Source organism: Carassius gibelio, chromosome B15, assembly GCF_023724105.1.
Source record: "Carassius gibelio isolate Cgi1373 ecotype wild population from Czech Republic chromosome B15, carGib1.2-hapl.c, whole genome shotgun sequence".
In the NCBI taxonomy this organism is placed as follows: Eukaryota; Metazoa; Chordata; class Actinopteri; order Cypriniformes; family Cyprinidae; genus Carassius; species Carassius gibelio.
This window is the reverse complement of record NC_068410.1, coordinates 16,086,673-16,105,809: the sequence shown is the minus strand read 5'-3', so window position 1 is coordinate 16,105,809 and position 19,137 is coordinate 16,086,673. Positions and strand designations below refer to the sequence as shown.

At 37.8% G+C, this 19,137-nt stretch overlaps 1 protein-coding gene and 1 pseudogene across 1 annotated transcript; both read left to right on the top strand.

Annotated features, from left to right (window-relative positions):
• Positions 1 to 1,904: 1,904 nt before the first annotated feature.
• Positions 1,905 to 12,407, top strand: LOC127973168 (A disintegrin and metalloproteinase with thrombospondin motifs 8). The gene is made up of 9 exons (XM_052577300.1): positions 1,905 to 2,861; positions 4,067 to 4,306; positions 6,683 to 6,815; positions 6,900 to 7,067; positions 8,338 to 8,630; positions 8,926 to 9,112; positions 9,207 to 9,379; positions 9,567 to 9,742; positions 10,345 to 12,407. The coding sequence occupies exons 1-9, from the start codon at positions 2,190 to 2,192 to the stop codon at positions 11,075 to 11,077; spliced, it is 2,775 nt and encodes a 924-aa protein (XP_052433260.1). The 5' UTR covers positions 1,905 to 2,189; the 3' UTR covers positions 11,078 to 12,407.
• A 4,909-nt stretch (positions 12,408 to 17,316) lies between these two features.
• Positions 17,317 to 18,272, top strand: LOC127973063 (uncharacterized; annotated as a pseudogene).
• The last annotated feature ends 865 nt before the right edge of the window (positions 18,273 to 19,137 follow it).

Genomic DNA, 19,137 nt, shown 5'->3' with positions numbered 1-19,137 from the left:
TTCAGTTAGTCCCCATTGACTTGCATAGTGTTTTTGCTGGTCCCCATTGATCCCATTGAGAAAAATAAAACAACAACAACAACAAAACACTAAGGTGAACAATTCCTTTAAGAGTCGCCACTTAAACATATTAAACATCATACAGAAATTATCTAAAAATACATTGTCAGTAATTGCACTAAACATTTAAAACTATGAACAAAATACTTTACATACATGTACATCTTAACAGATATAATATTGCATTGGTAACTAATGTTTGAATGAATTAGCTTAATTTTTTTTTTTTTTATAAATAGTAGCATCTATTTTTATTACCATTTGACAGTAAGAAAAATCAAAATTTTTGTCATCAATACACCTCCAAATAAATGCAACCTATTGAATAGTGAGATATGTAATAAATATCTCACTATAAATGAAAATATGTACCTGAGCATTTACAGTCTTTACCTTTTTTAACCATCATGTTTTCCCTCAGTGATGCTATGTTACCAAAATCCATATATATCTGGTGGACAATTGATTGATTTCATTATTTGCAAACTAGGCTCTGCAAGTTTGTGTACTGATGGATGCCTAGCCTATAGCAAGTCCTTCCTACCCCAACCCCCTCTTATCAGCTGAGCTCCAAACATGTGGTCATGACAGGGCCTTGACAACTCTGGAAGCAACACAAACAGTAGATGACTGACCATGATGACACCTACTGTGAATTATTGCATGAACTGCCAGATGATTCACATCTGGGAACACTGCAGCTTCTTTGCCCTTGCCCACAGTGAAACAAGTCACATTTGATATAGAGATACTATGGACTAGCCTGTCTGGATATTGGAATAGCTCCATCGGTTTGCTGTTTTTAGAATACACATCAGGACCTCTCTTTATATTTGTGACCATCATTGCTGACCTAAATGTCATATTCTGTATATCATTGCTTCTGGGGTTATAGAGAATGGAAGTTCACTATGTACTATAAACCAGTTATGTATATATATATATATATATATATATATATATTTTTTTTTTTTAAATTTCACTCTCAATTGATAGGCCTACAGAGCACATGACTGGTTGTGAACCATACAGATTATTTAGATTAGTCGTTGTCATAATCATAAATGCTCATGAAAAGATTGTTTACTATAATCTTCTTGGAGGAGTTTACTGCAAAAATGTATAACTGAAACTAAATGTTTTATTGTAACTTTTGTACATACTACAGCTAATGTAACAAAATATTAATTCTACTAGGAATGTTGAGAAATATTCATTGGCCTACAGTAATACAGTTTATCTTATAGTATACATTTAAACAAAAAAAATCTTTATATTTATCTACTTATGGTTCAAGTAGCGTTCAATTTATTTCTACCTCATCTAAATCACCGTCGCCCTCTGGTGTCTGAGCCAAAGAATATCCATAAACTGTTTAAGAATGTACGAATCAGAAGTAAAACGTGAATGAAGAGAACGTGTTCATGTGTGCACGTTCATATACAATGTCCTACTGCCACCTTGTGGAGATTGAACATTATGTTGTCTCGCTCTATAGATGTTATAACATTGTAAAATAGCAAATAATGTAACTGATGCTTTTTTACCGATTTATTTGACAAAAAATCGTACATTTGCACAACAGAGCTGATATATATATAAGATATATCATAAAATATTTGACATTTTGCAGGAACATATATATATAACTACTTTAAGCTAAAAATGCACTAACTACTCAGTTGACAAACTGTTGCTATTTAGGAAGGGCTGTGCTTCTCAGTTTTCATTGGGCAAACCCGATCCAGAGGTTTTTCATGAGCGCACTGTGGGAGGAGAAACTGCAGCAGCGCTGGATATCAAAAATAAACCTCTCGTTTCTCAAAGTATAAATACCAGCGCCTCAGTCCAGAGACAGTCCGGTGGACTTACGAGCTCGCGAACTTGGCTCCGTTTTAGCTTTAATTCAATTACGTCTATAGGTTGCATAAATAGTCTATTTGATTCATTTTCAAAACAGATTTAAGCTAATGAAGGCTTGTGGATCCTAATTATAAATGATTACGATATTAATGGTTTTCAGAAAAGTGAGACCAGTTTATAATAATACATTTAAATCACTAATACATTAAAAAAATAACCAACATTCATATTTTCTTTTTTTTTTGGAATAGCGACAATTTAATAAAATGTGGTCGTGTTTAGTCACATCTATATTAATTGTTTGGCTCTTTGCTGAAACATCTGCTCACTCATTTGAGACTGAAGAGATTGTACCTGTACGGCTGACTGGAAGGACCGCAGGACGAGTGGCCAAGAGGAGCGAAGAACAGCCCAGCTTCAGACTCACGGCTTTCGGCAGGAATTTCACACTTAATCTGACACCGGACAGCACCTTTATATCGCCAGCTCTGAAGGTTTATCGCATCAAGGCCAAACCGCAAGAAAGACATGAGTCCACAGAACTTTATAAGTCCTTGAATCAAACCGAAGAGACTGGAGCAGAATTATTAAAAGGTTGCTTTTATATCGGCGATGTTGACTCCGATGAGGACTCTATTGTCTCAGTCAGTTTATGTCATGGGATTTTAGGATCATTTATCACAGATGGTAAAGAATATCTAATCGAACCGAAACTTCTCGGCTTGGGAACATCTGGAAGGTTAAACGAGCAGCTGCATGTCATCAAAAGAAGACGTTTTACAAAGTCTCCGCAGGTCTCTGAACCGCTGTCAGAGATCAGAGATGATGATCGGGATTCGATGTCTAGACGCAGGCGCTTTGTCTCTACTCCCAGGTTTATTGAGACCTTGGTGGTTGGCGACGCTTCTCTGACACATTTCTATGGAGACGAGATCAAGGTAGGGGCTCAAGAGTGCACATCTGAAAAGGTGTTTCATTTTCACCACCAATGAAAAATCTAGTTGAAGCTGTTTCAGAACATGATAGCTGGTTTCTAGTCTAAGCTGTGCAAGATTAATCAAGCTGGTGATATTGACAGGCTGTCACCTTCAAAAAGCAGCCTGACCATGTTAAGATTACATGAATGACTGCTAGCTTTCAGGTCTAAGATGGACAACCAGCTTGTACCAGCTATTAAGTGTCTTTACATATAATGAAAGTTCTTTAGAACTCAAATTGCTGAAATAACAGTCCTAATTTTTGACTTGCAATTGTTTGCTTGTCTTAGCTAGCTTAAGATTGTCTCCCAGCATGGTCAAGCTGACTGAGACCAGTTGAGACGTGCAAACCATCTTAGATTAATTAATACTAAATATAGGCTACACCCCACACTTTTAAGCCAGATACTTAATACTCTAAATTTGAAAGAAGGATACAGCTTTTTACAGTAAGATCTTCCTCGAGGGACTTATCAAAATGTGCATTCCATAGACTGCAGTTGAGAAGAGCGAGTCACGATTCATATGAATTGTACTGTACTGATCTTCTCACCCACATGCGATCCACCACCCCCTGAAATTCTCCTTCATTGAGTCATAGAAAACAAATGATTGGAAAAGACTAGAGTGCAAAAAAAAAAAAAAAATGCGATGTCCGGGTTGGGATCATGAGGCAGATAGCAATCCAGATGTTGATACTGGGATCCAAATCTCCAAATTTGCAGATGGAAACAAATGCCTCATAAAGAAACCCATGTCAGCGTGGACCACCAGCTGCTCCTAATGTTGACGTCAGGGCTTTCCGATAAACAAACCACATATTTGTGTAGAGTCAGAAAAAAACAATACTCTAGAAAAATATCTGGTCTTTGGCTGTATCAGCTAAAAAATATTCCCATTTAAAGACTATTGAATGGAAAATATAGATTATATACTACAGTAAATATGGGTAATAAATACAGGTGATTATTATCCAGAATTCTATTGCAGTATATTGCATGTGAAAAATCTTGAGATATTACTGTCCACAATAACTGTAGAGCCTGCAGAGTTAAAGCTGTTCTTTTTCAGAAGTTCTCAGCTGTCCTGCCAAGATGTCATGCTTTTACACTTAACAATCTGCTGCACAGTTGCTGAGTAGCGAGCTGTTGGTTTTCTCTCTTTAGCACTACATGCTGACCTTGATGTCAGTGGCTGCTCAGATTTACAAGCATCCCAGCATTAAGAACTCCATCAACATAGTGCTTGTGAAGATGCTGATTGTGGAGGACGAAGAGGTTGGGCCGTCCATCTCCAGCAATGGAGGCGTCACTTTGCGCAACTTTTGTGCCTGGCAACAGCTCTTCAACCCACCCAGCCACAGGCATCCGGAGCACTTCGATACAGCCATACTTTTTACTAGAGAGGTAAGCAGTGATTTATTACATATTTCAGAGTCAACTGACATCTATTTATGGGATGATGATGAAGTGAGAGTCCTGCCATTAGCTGAATTAAGAACGTCTTCACTTGTAAAAGAAATAGTGGTTAAAATGTACTGCCAAATGTAATTAATAAGTATTTATGGTAAAGTAAACATACTTTAATGCCATTTCTATTGAAATGTCTATGTCATGTATTTAAATATATTTGTAGTTACACATTTGCAATGATGTAGTTGCAATTTAGTACATATAAAGGGGTCATATGATGCTGCTAAAAAGAACATTATTTTGTATATTTGGTGTAATGAAATGTGTTTATGCACATTTAAGGTAAAAAATCCCACATTATTTTCAAAAGACTGTCCATTATTTTTTCACTTTTTGCCCTACCTTCTGAAACCCGTTGATTTCTACAAAGCTCATCGCTCTGAAAAGCGAGGTTTGCTGTGATTGGCCAGCTATCCAGGGCATTGTGATTGGCTGAATACCTCAAGCGTTTGACAGAAATGTTATGCACCTTAACACATGCACCCCCCCCCCGCCATCCTGTTCCGGCCCTTGTCATGTTAATTCGTTTTAGCATGTTTGATTAATTAGTTAATTTGCTCACAGATGTGTCCCATTAGTGTCTGTGTATTTATAGTGTGTTCTGCCTCTTGTTTCCTTTTTACAGTTACTTAAGACAGTTAATCTACTGTTAAACGTCATTCCTTTTGTCTGTTGAATTAAATTCTCATTAAAGTGTTCTCCAGCATCTCCTCGTTCCCCCGTCGTGAACTGTGACAAAGTTATAAATTACCCTATTTTAAATGTAATTACTTTAATGTAATTCAACTGATTACATTTGTTATTTTCCCTTAATTTCTAATGAATGTTTTTAACTCAATCATTTTCAAACATTTAAACCAGGCAGGGTTAACCTTACAGTATACTCAACTTCTGTATTTCAGAATCCTTCACTTGAATTCAGGTTACAATTTCATTTCAGAGCTCAGCACTGTTAAAGCACTGGAACATCAATAACATGCAATGCAACACATTAATGTTATTCAACATATCCTAGCTTCTTGTAGAAAATATTCAGATATAACCCGCGTTGTATTATTCCTTTATTTAACCAGGGGAAATCATATTGAGATGAGAGTCTCTTTTTCAAATGGTCCCTGGCCAAGAAAGGCAGCACTTAAAAATGTAAAAAGAACAAGAAAATAAAAGAAAAGAAAAATAAAAAATAAAAAACCTCATCTACAACAAACAAAGCATACCAAATTACACAATAACATATCAACACCACATAAACCATACCACAACACATAATAAAGACAAAGGTCAGATACAACAACAAACAAAATATAACACAATAACAAAATAACCAAGACGTCCTACTGCACGGAGTATGACAGCTACATGAAGCTCCATACAAGAATCAAAACAAAACAGCAGCCTATATACAATCACACTTATAGCTGAAAGTTTCTGTGACATATAATTTAAAATCATTTAGTGGGATAATAGTGCTTATCTTCAACTGTTTCTGCAAAGCATTCCATGTTGAAGGAGCATTGTAACGGAAGGCGATTTTACCAAATTCAGATTAACTGATGTTGTAATTGTTAAAAAAATTCTCAGTAACTGTAACAGATTACAGTTACATTAATTTTGTAATTATGTAATTTCATTACCCCCCAACACTGTTACATAACATAAAAGTCTACTCTCTTTAAGTACTCCTAATAAAGTGGCCTTTTATTTCACTAATGTTATATTATGTTTTTTTTATACGCTTACAAGACTTAAAGTAAACTACAAGTGCACATTTAATAAAATTAAGCACACTTATTTTTACATTGGTTGTTTGGTTGTGGCATTAAAAAGTGTGCATATGGCCAGGTTCAGAAATTGACATTTGAAAAGTGTTTGCCGCATTGCTTTTTACTAGAGCAGACATATGTATTTCAATATTGCATACTGAAAACGAGGCTGAAAATAGGATCATACTGATTACAGACAGCAGCTCCTCTGAAAGGTGAACACATGTGAGACTGACTCTCAGACTCTGCCAAGACCAGATGTGCCTTGAATTATGTGTGTTTTGTGGTCTTCTGCTTTGGAAACATTTGTCTCCATCTCGGATCTCTGGGTAAAGGATGGAAAAGACTCCAGGCATGTTTTAGAGATACAGTTCAGACGCCACATAGTTAGATTTTCTCACTTCATAGGTCTGTCGCTTGCCAAAACTATTTATTTGCTTGGTTTTATGATGGAAACACTGGCAAATATGTTTTGCTCTTACTATTAACCACAGACTTGGAACAGCAATAAGAATTTTTTTTGTGTGTGTTGTAAATTGCCTTTCAGGACATCTGTGGACACCAGAGCTGTGACACGCTGGGTGTAGCTGATGTTGGAACCATGTGTGACACCAAAAGGAGCTGTTCTGTTATTGAAGACAACGGCCTTCAGGCTGCTTACACGACTGCACACGAACTGGGTCTGGATGTACTCTGTTAATCTCACCCTAAGCATATTTCAAGTTGATTTGACGATCAGTAACATGATTTTGTTCTTGTTTTAGGCCATGTTTTGAGTATGCCTCATGATGACGCTAAGATCTGTGAGCAGCTTTTTGGACATCTAGGCGAGCACCATATCATGGCCCCTATATTCACCCAGCTTAGTACGAACTTGCCTTGGTCACCCTGCAGTGCTTTACACGTCACAGAGTTTTTCGACAATGGACATGGTATGTGCACCCTTCATTTGTGTATATCACTTCATAGGTATCGTGGTGTATTTTTACATGTATTTTTTGCAATGAAGTATTTATCTGGGTCAATATTGTGATGCCCCCCCCCCCATTTCATATGTACATTGACTTGAATCCATGTCTTCTATTATAAACATGTTAAATTGGATATTTTTTTAAGTCAAAAATATCAAAAGTGGGTGAAACAATTGTCCTGAAAACAACATAAAAAAGCCGAATTAAAGAATGAAAGTCTTTAAAATTAATAAGCAGTTTGCCATAATCTTTTTATTATTATTTCTTAGAAACAGCAATATTTATATTTGTCATTTAATACAAAACTAACAGTTATACTATTTAACAAAGCATAAAGATTATAACTTAGAGATGACCCCTATAGACCCACATGTGAGTGTAATTGTCAGTCTATTTCATATTATTATTTCAGGTTATAAAATGATATTTGGTACAACTTTCTAAAAAACCTATGAATTAATAATTAATTATTATATATATACATTTTTTTAAAGAACTATTTTCTTGAACATTCAATGACCTTAAAATATTTAAACATATTTGATCTCCTTTTCTTAATGGTTACATCTCATTAAATCAGGGTTACTTATTTATAAATAAACTAATACACACGCACACACACACAGCAGTTGCCAAGGTACCATTTTAATTTTTTCGTTTAGTTTGATCTACTAAAATAACTTAAACTAGAACTGAAATGCTGAAATAAATTTAATAAAATAATTGTTAAATAATTTTATTTGTTGGTTACTCAGCTGCAACAGTACAGGAAACTGATTCCTGTGAATGCTAATAAAAAGTCAGCTAACTTTATGCATTGAGAGTCGGTGTTCCCCATCTTTGTAGTAAAACACTTTTACATCACCTCTTGCATGTAATTAGTAGATTCTTGTTTTCCTTTGCTTTTTAATGAATCAGAATGAATGCATTCCTGTCACTTCACTCCAAGTCATGAAACAGGAATGTTTTCTTTCCACCGTGCCGTGTCTCTGTAGTATCGGTCTTGCACATTTCCTTTTTAACCGCTGTATCATTTTGAAGTGGGCAGTGGCCCATGTTCCCCACGTGCATTTGTGCTCACTCGTGTTCTACCTCGCGGCTCACTCCCCCAGATGTGCATTCCTGCGAGTTTCCCTAAATGTCAGCTCCAGGAGCCCAGTGTTCCTACTGTTACACAATCCTTTGATATCATGATTTACTACACTCTAACTCTTCCTCTGGATAACAACAGGAGACTGTTTACTGGACATCCCCGAGACGATAGTGGCTTTACCCACTGAGTTGCCAGGCATAACTTACAGCCTGGATCGCCAGTGCCAACAGATATTTGGAGAGGAGTTTTCACATTGTCCCAACACCTCAGACAGCGATGTGTGCGGACAGCTCTGGTGCCAGCAAGAGGGTCAGTCTGTGTGCACAACCAGGAATGGGAGTCTTCCCTGGGCAGACGGCACAAGCTGTGGCCCCAGTAGGAGCTGCCTGAACAGCATGTGCATGTCCTCTGAGGAAGTCATGAGGGCTAAGGTATTTGAAGCTGGATTTTTTGCATTTCATTTAATCATATTATAAGTACTTATCTATCTATACTCTATACGAACTGCTCCCCTTGGTACTTAAATATATCTTATGGGTACAAATATGCTCCATTTAGGCATAAAACAGATACAAAGGTGTACCTTTTGAAAAGATGCCACCCTGGTAGCAGCTTTTGTACCTTTTTGTCTAAGAGTGTATTTGGTTGGGTAATACTAGTGCCATTGTAATCACACACTTCAGGAGTGTAGGACATTCATTTGGATGTGTGTTTTTTTTGGTTTAGCCGGCTGTGGATGGAGGCTGGGGCGAGTGGGGAACATGGCAACCGTGTTCCAGATCATGTGGAGGTGGAGTGATGTTCTCGTACCGAGAGTGCACCCATCCATCTCCTCAAAACGGTGGTAAATACTGTGTGGGCCAGAGAGTGAAGTATCAGTCCTGCAACAAACAGACCTGTGAGAATAACCAAGGTGAGTTGTATTCTTCAGTCAAAGTTCATTTATTTAGCTATCTGTCTTTTCATAGTGTGTTATTATAAAAGGTAACAATTCTTTGTTACTGCAGGAAAAAGTTTCAGAGAGGAACAATGTGAGAAGTACAACAATCCAAATCACTTTGATGTTCATGGAAATGTGAAGCAGTGGATACCAAAATACGCTGGAGTGTCATTACGGGATCGGTGTAAACTGTTTTGCAGAGCAAGAGGCAGCAGTGAATTCAGAGTGTTTGCAGCTAAAGTAAGTTACATTTGAAGATTTACAATTATATATTTGTCAGACGCTTTTATCCAAAGTGACTTATACTGCATTCAAGTAATACATTTGAGTGGTTCTTACTTTCCATGACCTTGACAGTGTTGTTATTGTTTGTGCTACAGGAAGAAAAGTTCACTTGTTGTAAGTATAACCACTGTTTCGATCTTAGGTAATTGATGGAACCCCATGTGGTCCAGATACCACATCATTTTGTGTGCAAGGCCAGTGTATCAAAGCTGGTTGTGACCTGGAGATTGATTCTAGTAAGAAGCTGGACAAATGCGGTGTGTGTGGAGGGAATGGCCAGAGCTGCAGAATGATATCTGGCTCATTCAATAAAGTCGTGTAAGTATCTCTCACTGTTACTTTTTTAATGTGCACTCTCTTATAAAAGTTTGTCTATTATCGTCACAGTAATAAAATGCATATGGCTGACCACATTTTTAGATGTATTAGATCCAGAAGTATTTTCCATAAATATCCATTTTTTTCAATAAGAATTTTGAAAAAGTATTTATTAAAGCATAATAAACCATTAACCAATGATTATATCTGTAAAAACAATATGTTACATTTATTGCTAAATATTTATATATAAACAAATATTTAGGTATTTTGAGACCTAGGGAGACGGACTTGTAGTGCTTGTTGGGAGAGTGCATTTCCTGCATGATTTGCTTGCCACCCAGTCTCTGGTGAAATTTTCTGTACATAATCACGGGTATTGTTTGGTTTGCAGTTAAACATGTTTATTTTACGAATAAGTTGAAGTAATACAAACACATGGCTTTAACAAAAGCATATACCATTGATTAACAAATTCTGAGCTCACAACAGGTCTTCTTTAAAGTTTTAAAGTTATTGTTAAAAATCTATTACGCTAAGGAGAAAATGAATGAATTTTTACTTTTGGAACTTTATTGTTGCTCTTTATCCCATTTCTTTAGCCATGGATATAGAGACATTGTGACGATTCCAAGTGGAGCCACTAACATTAACATCAAACAGCAGAGCCATGGAAGTATACCACATGATGGAAATTACCTGGCTGTACGAAGAGAAAATGGTGATTATATCTTGAATGGCAACTTCTCGGTGTCCACAGTGGAGCAGTATATTCCAGTGCTGGGTGCTGTGCTGAAATACAGTGGCTCGTCCACCACACTGGAGAGACTTCAGAGCTTCCGCCAGCTCCAGGAACCAGTCACAATACAGCTGCTCTCCACCGCTGGGGAATCCATCCCACCAAAGGTCAAATACACCTTCTACATCCCCAAAACCATGTCGTTTAGCAAACCCAAAGACAAAAAGATGGCTGGCAAACTTATTCATCCTTTTGGGGTACCACAGTGGGTCTCGGGCGAGTGGTCTGAATGCTCCAAAACGTGTGGTTCAGGATGGACCAGGAGAAATGTGGAATGTAAAGACAATGCTGGCTTCCACTCAAATCACTGCAATAAAGATCTCAGACCGTCTGATATCAGGCCCTGCGCAGACCTGCCATGTCCTATATGGCAAATAGGGCCTTGGTCTTCATGCTCACAAACTTGTGGCCATGGGGAACGCCAGCGTAGGATTCTCTGCATTGATTACGCTGGAAAGATTGTAGAACCGGAGAACTGTGATCCTGCAAAGATGCCTGAATCAGTGTCTGAAAAGTGTTTCTACCAAGAGTGTTGAGGACATCATGCAGGCTTTCAAATTATTCAGAGGTGATAAGACACTCCTGTGAAAGAATAAAGATTTTCATTTGACCGTGCTTCAGGTTGAAGCAGGAAATATTCATGCCTTAGATGGAAAAATATTTGTGCTTTTAGTGAATGTTGCACGGACTGATCACTTGGCCTTTGGTTTTCCAAATATATACATGCATATTTATAACCACTATTGAAGTTTGATCCAATAGATAACTACCTCAGCAAGCAATGCTTTATCGCAGTTTTCCTAACTTCTGTCTCCTAATTGCTTTCTTAGAGCATTCCACATAAATTATTTTTCAAGTATGTCATATTTAATGATTCTTAACCATACAAAACACACCGATTGGCTAAGACTTAATATTCAAGACATTTTTTTAAATTAGTTCCAACTTTTTTGTTTTTGTACATTCAGTTTTAAAATAAATTTGGAATTGTAAAATGGAATTATTTTAACTTGGAATGGGAAAATCTTACTAGAAACTGTCACTTGCTAAGGTGCTATAAAGGTGCTATAATTTTTTTTTATTGATTTACTTTGTGATTTGGTCAATAATTTACATCTTTTTTATTTATAAACCTTGGCTTGCATTTATTAGTGTCTTATTTTCACTTTCAGAGTTAAAGCGTATCAACAACACTTGACAGAGCATGGTCATATAAATCTCTTAGAGCTATTTTCATGTATATTTAAAACTATATCAGAGGTAAACAGTGGTTGAGCCTAATTTATATCCTGAAACTTTAATAATAACAGGTAAGTGTTAGATCTAGCTTTTGAAAATTCCTCAACAAACATAATGTTTGTGTCCATTCAGAGGGTTGTATAACTTACTATTTACTATCGCTGTTCTTTGTATTAAACACTGTTTTATTTGTAAACTGCTAAGTGAATGAAAACCTGGAAGTTTGGAAACATCAGTCCTTCCTGGGATTTCATACTCCATGAGTGGATATATCTGAAAGCTTGAAAGAACTGTGTAGATGTGAACGTATTGAGAAAAAACAGTACAGCATGAAACTAAACTCAAATAGTTAATGCTCTTTAAAATGATTGTATATGAATGTTAATATGGTATTGACCATTCTAGTTGTATACATTAGTCATATTAGTCATATTAAAAATGCGACAACACATATTATACCTTCAGTGAAGGATTGTACTTTGTTACTTCTTCATTGTAAAGCTATTTATTTTTGTACATTTTATATTGTTTAAAATGGATACAAATCATGCAGTGTTTCCAGATGTTGCTTTCTTTTTGTTTTGTAACTTATCAATGACATGTCTGAAAATAAAAATGCCTAAGAATTACAAAAACATATTTTGGATGAATGTATTTAATTAAAGCTAAAGCAAAAACGTTAAGTGCAAAACATAAACATATGAATATCTATAAAAAGTGCCTGGACTAGGACGTGCACAACATAATCAGACAGGAAGTCTCTGATTTTCCTGATATCACAGATCATGAATCTGCATGCTAAGATGTGGTTTGTAAAGTTCAGCTGGATGTCAAATACAATAAGATTCCTGGCTGCCTGTAGTGTTGTTGACCTAAGTAAATTTCAGCTAGGGGTGGCATTCCTTCATCTAGTCCAAAATGTCAGAAAGATTTCCTGCAATAGATGATGAGATCTTGGGCTTGTTGAACTATAATGACCCTCTATCATCTGCGTAACAGGAATAGGAAAAGTCATGAGACTTTATGACAGGACTCAGCGATGTTACAGGTCGAGAAAACGAGAGGGTTGAACACCGAACCCTGAGGTACACCAGTGGTTAGCTGAAGCAATTTAGACACCTCTTCACTCCGCAAAGCATTGAAGGATAGGTCTCACAGGAAGATATTTAATACAATTCTTTGTTGTAACATGGACATGCAGCCCTCCAGTATGCAACAGGCTACTAGGTCTCAACTGTATTATTTAAAGAAAATTTTTAAACCATGACAGCTAAAATGCCTCTGAAACCCATCACTGCCAAAGAAACCTCTGATGGTCTAGTAAAACTAACACTGTGGCCCTAATGTGTGGCTTGGAGTAGCAAGAAACATATTTTGTCATGGCATTCAAATAGTAACAACAACTCCGAACTTCGGCTCTCCCTTAATCAGATTTAATTTTATTGGGCCAACATAGCCTCAGAGTTTTTTCCCTAATTTCTAAGAGGTGCTCTTTCCTAAAAGAGGGCCCCTTTGAGAGAATGTTTGTTTGATGGAAAATCCTATTCCACATGTCTGAGAGGCAGCTGCTCTCTATCTCTTTGAAAGGGCTTTGCATGAGTTTGGCTCTGAAAGAGATGCATCTGCTACAATTGTTACATAACTTAGCACTATATCTTCTGTCTAGCTTTTCCTTCCCACTGATAAAATGAACAGAACTGCACTTTTAAAACGAACCATGAGCTCTAATAGTTTCACAAATATTCAACTAACCACATCTGAGGCCTCCGATTGTAATTTTTCATATATTTTGTTATGGGCTGTTGTAATGAACACGTTATCTACCAACATAATAGTCTAAACAATTCCACAAAAAGTGTTTTGTGAGCTGTTTATTGCTTACCTACTTCTCCAGACATCATGTTCTCATAAACTGCAACATTAGAACAGACTGCACATCATTATGTTGTGCAAATATACCTTTAGGATGGAGCAGAACTTTAAACCAGTACTCCACCAAAAAAAAAAAAAAAAAAACAAAAAAAAAAAACAAAGACAATAATGTTTCTACTAAATTACAGCAACACACACATTGTTCTAATATGTGCTTGTGGTTTACAGGTATCTATTTAGCCAGCAACTTTTATCCAAATTGAATGATATTGAACAGATTACACGCCTGACTTAGAATAGCTCTTATAGTTAAGAAAATGAACCAGTGAAAATTGAAACCAGGCCAGGACAAATATTTTCTTGTGTCTCTGCTGAGCAAGTGGAAATAACCATCAATAAAATGAATTTATATTATTTTCATCTGCTGTTATAGAATCATTATCCATTCAGGGTTATGCTAGGGGTGCACATCTTTCTAAACTGTTTATTTTTAATTACAGCTGTCACCAGCTATTCTAACATGCTTATGTGATTATTGGGTACATCTCATTACCTAGTTACCTAGCAATTTTTATAAAAAACGAATTACAATGCACTGATTATGTGTCTTACCGAAGGGCTCAGTGGTGACAGATTTGTGTTGTGAACTCAGAAAAACTCCTATTCTCACTTCAACTCGCATGCTAATTGCTATCTTCATGAAGACCCTTGAGCATAAAGACTACAAACACACCCTTATTTGTTTCTAAACGAGGTGACACAGTGAGCTAATGCAAAACACATGAACAAATATATAAAAATGTGGCCATTTTTTCAAGTGCTCGGCAAACAGCATAAAATAAAATTATATGTGCCATCCAGACAAGCCTAAAAAGTAGATTATGAAGCAGTAGAAATATACCTTATTTCTTGGCAGCTCGTGAGTGCTCAGGTCTGTTGCCCGCAGCCGATAACCTCAAGCTAAATGCCATGTGACTAATGACTCCAGGTATGCAGTAATGCTGATTGGCTGATGGAAGCAATTATCATACACTGTACTGTCAATACGAAAAATATGTTTATTATTATGGAATATGTCGTTTTTAAGTATCTATATTATAATTAAATATTTGTTAATATTTTTCAGAATCAGAATCAGAATTAGCTTTACTAGCTTAATTTGTTGTGGTTTCTTAAGAAGCTCTTGGTACATTCATACATTCATACATACATACTTATATGACATGAGAACAGAAAGAACATTTAATTATGACCAAAGAGAGAGAACCCCCTCCCCCCCCAAAAAAAAACAAAACAAAACAAAAAACAAAACAAACAAAAACAATACAAAACAATAAACAATAATAATAAACAATAAAAAATAATGTTGGATGAATCTGGAACAGATTTGTGCATCAATACGCTATATATATGTATATATATATAATGCACACTCCTATTTTTTTTTTTAAATAAAGCATTTTATTCTAATTGTGGAAAGATTGCATCATATTCAGTTCACAAGGGAGGCAGTGTGGATGGCTTACCATCAGTTCAGCACAGCCGACGCTGGAAGGCAGGCTGATTTTGATGAAAGATAATAGGGCCTTGAGATTCCCATTTTAACTCTGGTTAATCCTAGGAACAGGGAGTATGGAAAAATCGATTGCATTAGAGCACCTCTCCACATGCCCAAGCAAGATTGTTTCACAAGTTTAAAATGTCAAAGGAGTGAGCTAATGCATATTCCTGATTATAAAATGTACAATACTACCACTATCTCTAATCTGTAACCCAAAGGTAGAAAAATGACAGAAAAAATATATATCATAGAACAAACGCAGATGCTCATAATATGCATTTAACAGATTATAAAGCAACATTTGTATATATTCTGATTATACATGTGCAGATGACATGACTCTTTAAAGATATTCCAGTTAACCATACTGTCTCTGTAGCCAGATTAGTCTTTTGGTGGAAAAATTGTTTGTTGTAATTACTGTACTTCTGCAAACCTTGTACCAATAACAGCTCAATCAAATTAATTACTTTTCAAGTTGTTGTTACCTGTAAGTGTGGCTTTCTCATTAATCAACAGCCTTTAATGATTTACAACACCACCCATGTGTCTTAAAGAGACAGTGTCAAATTTGCTAGAAAATTCTGCATTGTAACTTCGAAGAATTCACATAATCATAATGCGCACACACGCATGCACATCTCTCTCTCTCTCTCTCTTTCTCTCTCACACACACACATGCACACACACACAAACTTCAGTTTTTTTCCACCAAATTATTATTATTATTTTTTATATACAATCTGAACCTGTATAAACCCTTGCAGACGTTGTGCTATTCTAAATATTACAGAAGGTTTAGACTAGATTTATATCCAAACAAGACTTAGCTCTACAAAAATCCTATTAAATAATATTTTTTTTTGCCAGACTCCTGGAAAATCCTGATGATGATTTTGGCTTAACTCTGTCTTTTATGATCTCACAATAAAAATGGTTTATAAGCTTAGCTCTTGCCTGTGTTGAAAAAGTCATTAATTTTATTAAATCCCATTAATGAGACTTATTCTTTTTAAAGTCCTTATTTGAATTATACTCTTTCATACATTAACGCCACACATGTTTTTAAGGCAATATTCAATATAATGTACTTGCATGTGACCATCATTCCAGTCAAGATGCTTTTACACTTATTATAGTATATGCTAAAATACAGATTTATTGTATTTATAAAGTGTATTTGGATTTACATTATATACAGTAAACTACAGTGATTAGCATGTGGTATCTGGGGAAGACCAGAAATGGGGTGCCAAGACTTGGCAAGCCAAAACACTTCCTCCATGAGGAGGAACCCAACGCTATGGAAAAGTTTATTGTAAGATACCCCCAAGGTCATGCGAGAGTGGGGGAGGATGAGTGACCTACAGGACAGACAACTGATATGACCACGGATGATGATCAAAGGACAGTGGTTCAGAACAACAGGAAACAACAAGAGTCTGTAGGTGTGGAAAAGATTGCAAAGGCGATAGGGGTCTGAAGATACATCAGAGTAGGATGGGCTGTTTTTGACACAGTTGTGTGCAACACACAGGGCAACCTGGTGAGATGGAGGAGAGGCAGGGGCAGGTGTCCGACCATAGCACCCAGAATCTCCAGGGACACAATGAAGGAGTAAGCATTCCCTCAAATACCAACAATGTATCAGACAACAGGCAACATCAAGAGAGGCAAGCCAGCCAGGAAACAAGTCAGCAAGTTTGGGTAATTGAGGTAGAGGAAAAGAGGAAAAAGCTAGTGCGGTGACCAACAGCAGCAGCCATGAAATACCGGGAGTCTTTCGATGGGGAGATAGACCAAGACCTTGAGTCTGTCCTCGTGGGTGACATTGTCAGGAAGATAAAGGCAATGTCCACTATTATCTGGAATATGGGAGTAGAGCGCTTTGGGATGGAGAAGAGACAGATAAAAGGCCCGCAGCAGGCTGGAGAGAACAGGCACTCAAGGGAAATTGCTAAACTCAGAGGCGATTTGAAAAGATTGAGGAAGGTCTATTGTTAGGCTCCTGAAGATGAAAAACCTGCCCTTAAAGAGATGTGAGATAACATTAGGGAGCGCATAAAGACCTTGCGCAGAGTGGAGTGCCAGCGAAGGGAAAGAATGAGGCGGGAAAAGGAGAGGGTCAAGTTTACAAAAAAACCCTTCAAGTACCTGTCAGGGCTCCTAGGAGAAAAAAGATCAGGAGTGCTGAAGGCCCTGAAGGAGGAGGTAGAAGAGCACCTCCGTAAAGTGCACAGTGACCCAAAGCGAGAGGAAGAACTCGACCTGGAAGGAAAGCTGTGCAGCCCAGAGGAGCCGATGATCTCCTTAGATGATGGAGAGCCCAGATGGCAGGAAGTCAATGACTTCATCCGAAAGGTGAGGGGAAGATCTGCACAGGGAGATTTAGCGCTCCTGTGGCTTGATCTAACAAATGCCTATGGCACAGTGCTGCACAAGTTGGTTGACCACAATCTCAGACCTTATCAAGTCCCCCAGAAGGTGCGACTGCTCCTCTGGAGCTACTTTGGGAACTTGCGATTCACCTCTGGTGACTTCACCACCAACTGGCAGAGATTGGAGGTCGGAATCGCTACCGGACATACCATCTCTATGATTCTGTTCACAGCAGTGATGAACCTCCTCATCAAGTCAGTGGAGAAGCCCAGACGGGGAGATGTGCTGTCAAGTGGAGTTCAATAGGTCCCAGTTAGGGCATTTATGGATGACTTGTCAATAACAGCGAGGTCAGTCCCAGAGGGCAGATGGTTCAAACCCTCAAAATCGATACCATCCCAACAGTCACAGAAAAGCTAGTAAAGAGCTTAGGGAGGTGGTACAGAGCCTACCTGACTGACAAAGCAAGTGTGAAGGAGATGATCAACCAAGCAGAAGAATGGCTGAAACCCCTGGAGAGGAGTGGCCTGCCCGGCAAGTACAAGGTATGGGGCTACCAACACAGCATTGTTCCAAGGCTCCTGTGGCCACTGCTTGTGTATGAGGTTCTCTTGACATCATTGGAGACTTTGGAAAGAATAATAAACAAATTTCTCTGGAGGTGGCTGTCAGTCCCCTAAGGCTTTTGCTCTATGGGGCTATACAGCTCAGGGAGCAAATTGCATTTGACAATTACTTCAGTTGTGGAGGAATTTAAGACAGCCAAAGTTCGGTTGGCCATGATGTTACGCGACAGTAATGACCAGGCTGTGCAACAGGTGTAAGGCCGTGGTGGAGCTCTGAGGGAAGCTGAGGAGTGCCTACAGCATGGCGACGTCATAGGCAAGGTGGCCAAGGGGAGTCTTGGCCTGGGAGTCATCACACGAGCAAGCTGGAAGGAGGCAAGGGCAAAGGACCAGAAAGGGATGGTGCAGGAGGAGATTAGGGCTGTGGAGAAGGAGAGTAGACAAACCATGGCAGTAGCTATGAAACCCGGTGGGAAAGTGTCAGAGTAAGATCCCTCAGTTGGAAGGACATCTGGAATATGGAGGGGCATCGAATAAAGTTCCTCCTTAGCTCTGTGTACAACGTCCTGCCGACACCAACAAACCTCCAAAGATGGAGACTGACAGAGGATCCTTCCTGTGCGAAGGAAGGTGTTTGAACCTGGAGCACATTCTGTCATCTTGTCGGGCAGGCCTGACTGAAGGGAGGTTCAGGTGGCGCCATGATCAGGTGCTGGCACCAGTGTTAATTTCGTTGACTAAATATTTTCGTCATTATTTTCGTCACGAATATATTTTTGCAGACGAAAACGAAACGAAAACTAAAATAGAAGGCACTGATAGAGACTAAAACTATGACTAAATTGATTGACATTATCGTCAACGAATAAAGGACGAGACGAAAATAGACTGTGACGAAAATCAAATCAGCAGACGGGAGAGATGCGAGGAATGAACAAAAGAACCAGCAAAACGAACAGGTGAGACTGCATGAGAGAAG

Bases quoted from the DNA above. Each gene is read 5' to 3' on its own strand.
- LOC127973168 (XM_052577300.1), top strand. From the start codon at position 2,190: ATGTGGTCGTGTTTAGTCACATCTATATTAATTGTTTGGCTCTTTGCT. The intron at 8,631-8,925 runs GTATTTGAAGCT...TTTTTGGTTTAG, and splicing joins AGGAAGTCATGAGGGCTAAG to CCGGCTGTGGATGGAGGCTG. The intron at 9,380-9,566 runs GTAAGTTACATT...TTTCGATCTTAG, and splicing joins TCAGAGTGTTTGCAGCTAAA to GTAATTGATGGAACCCCATG.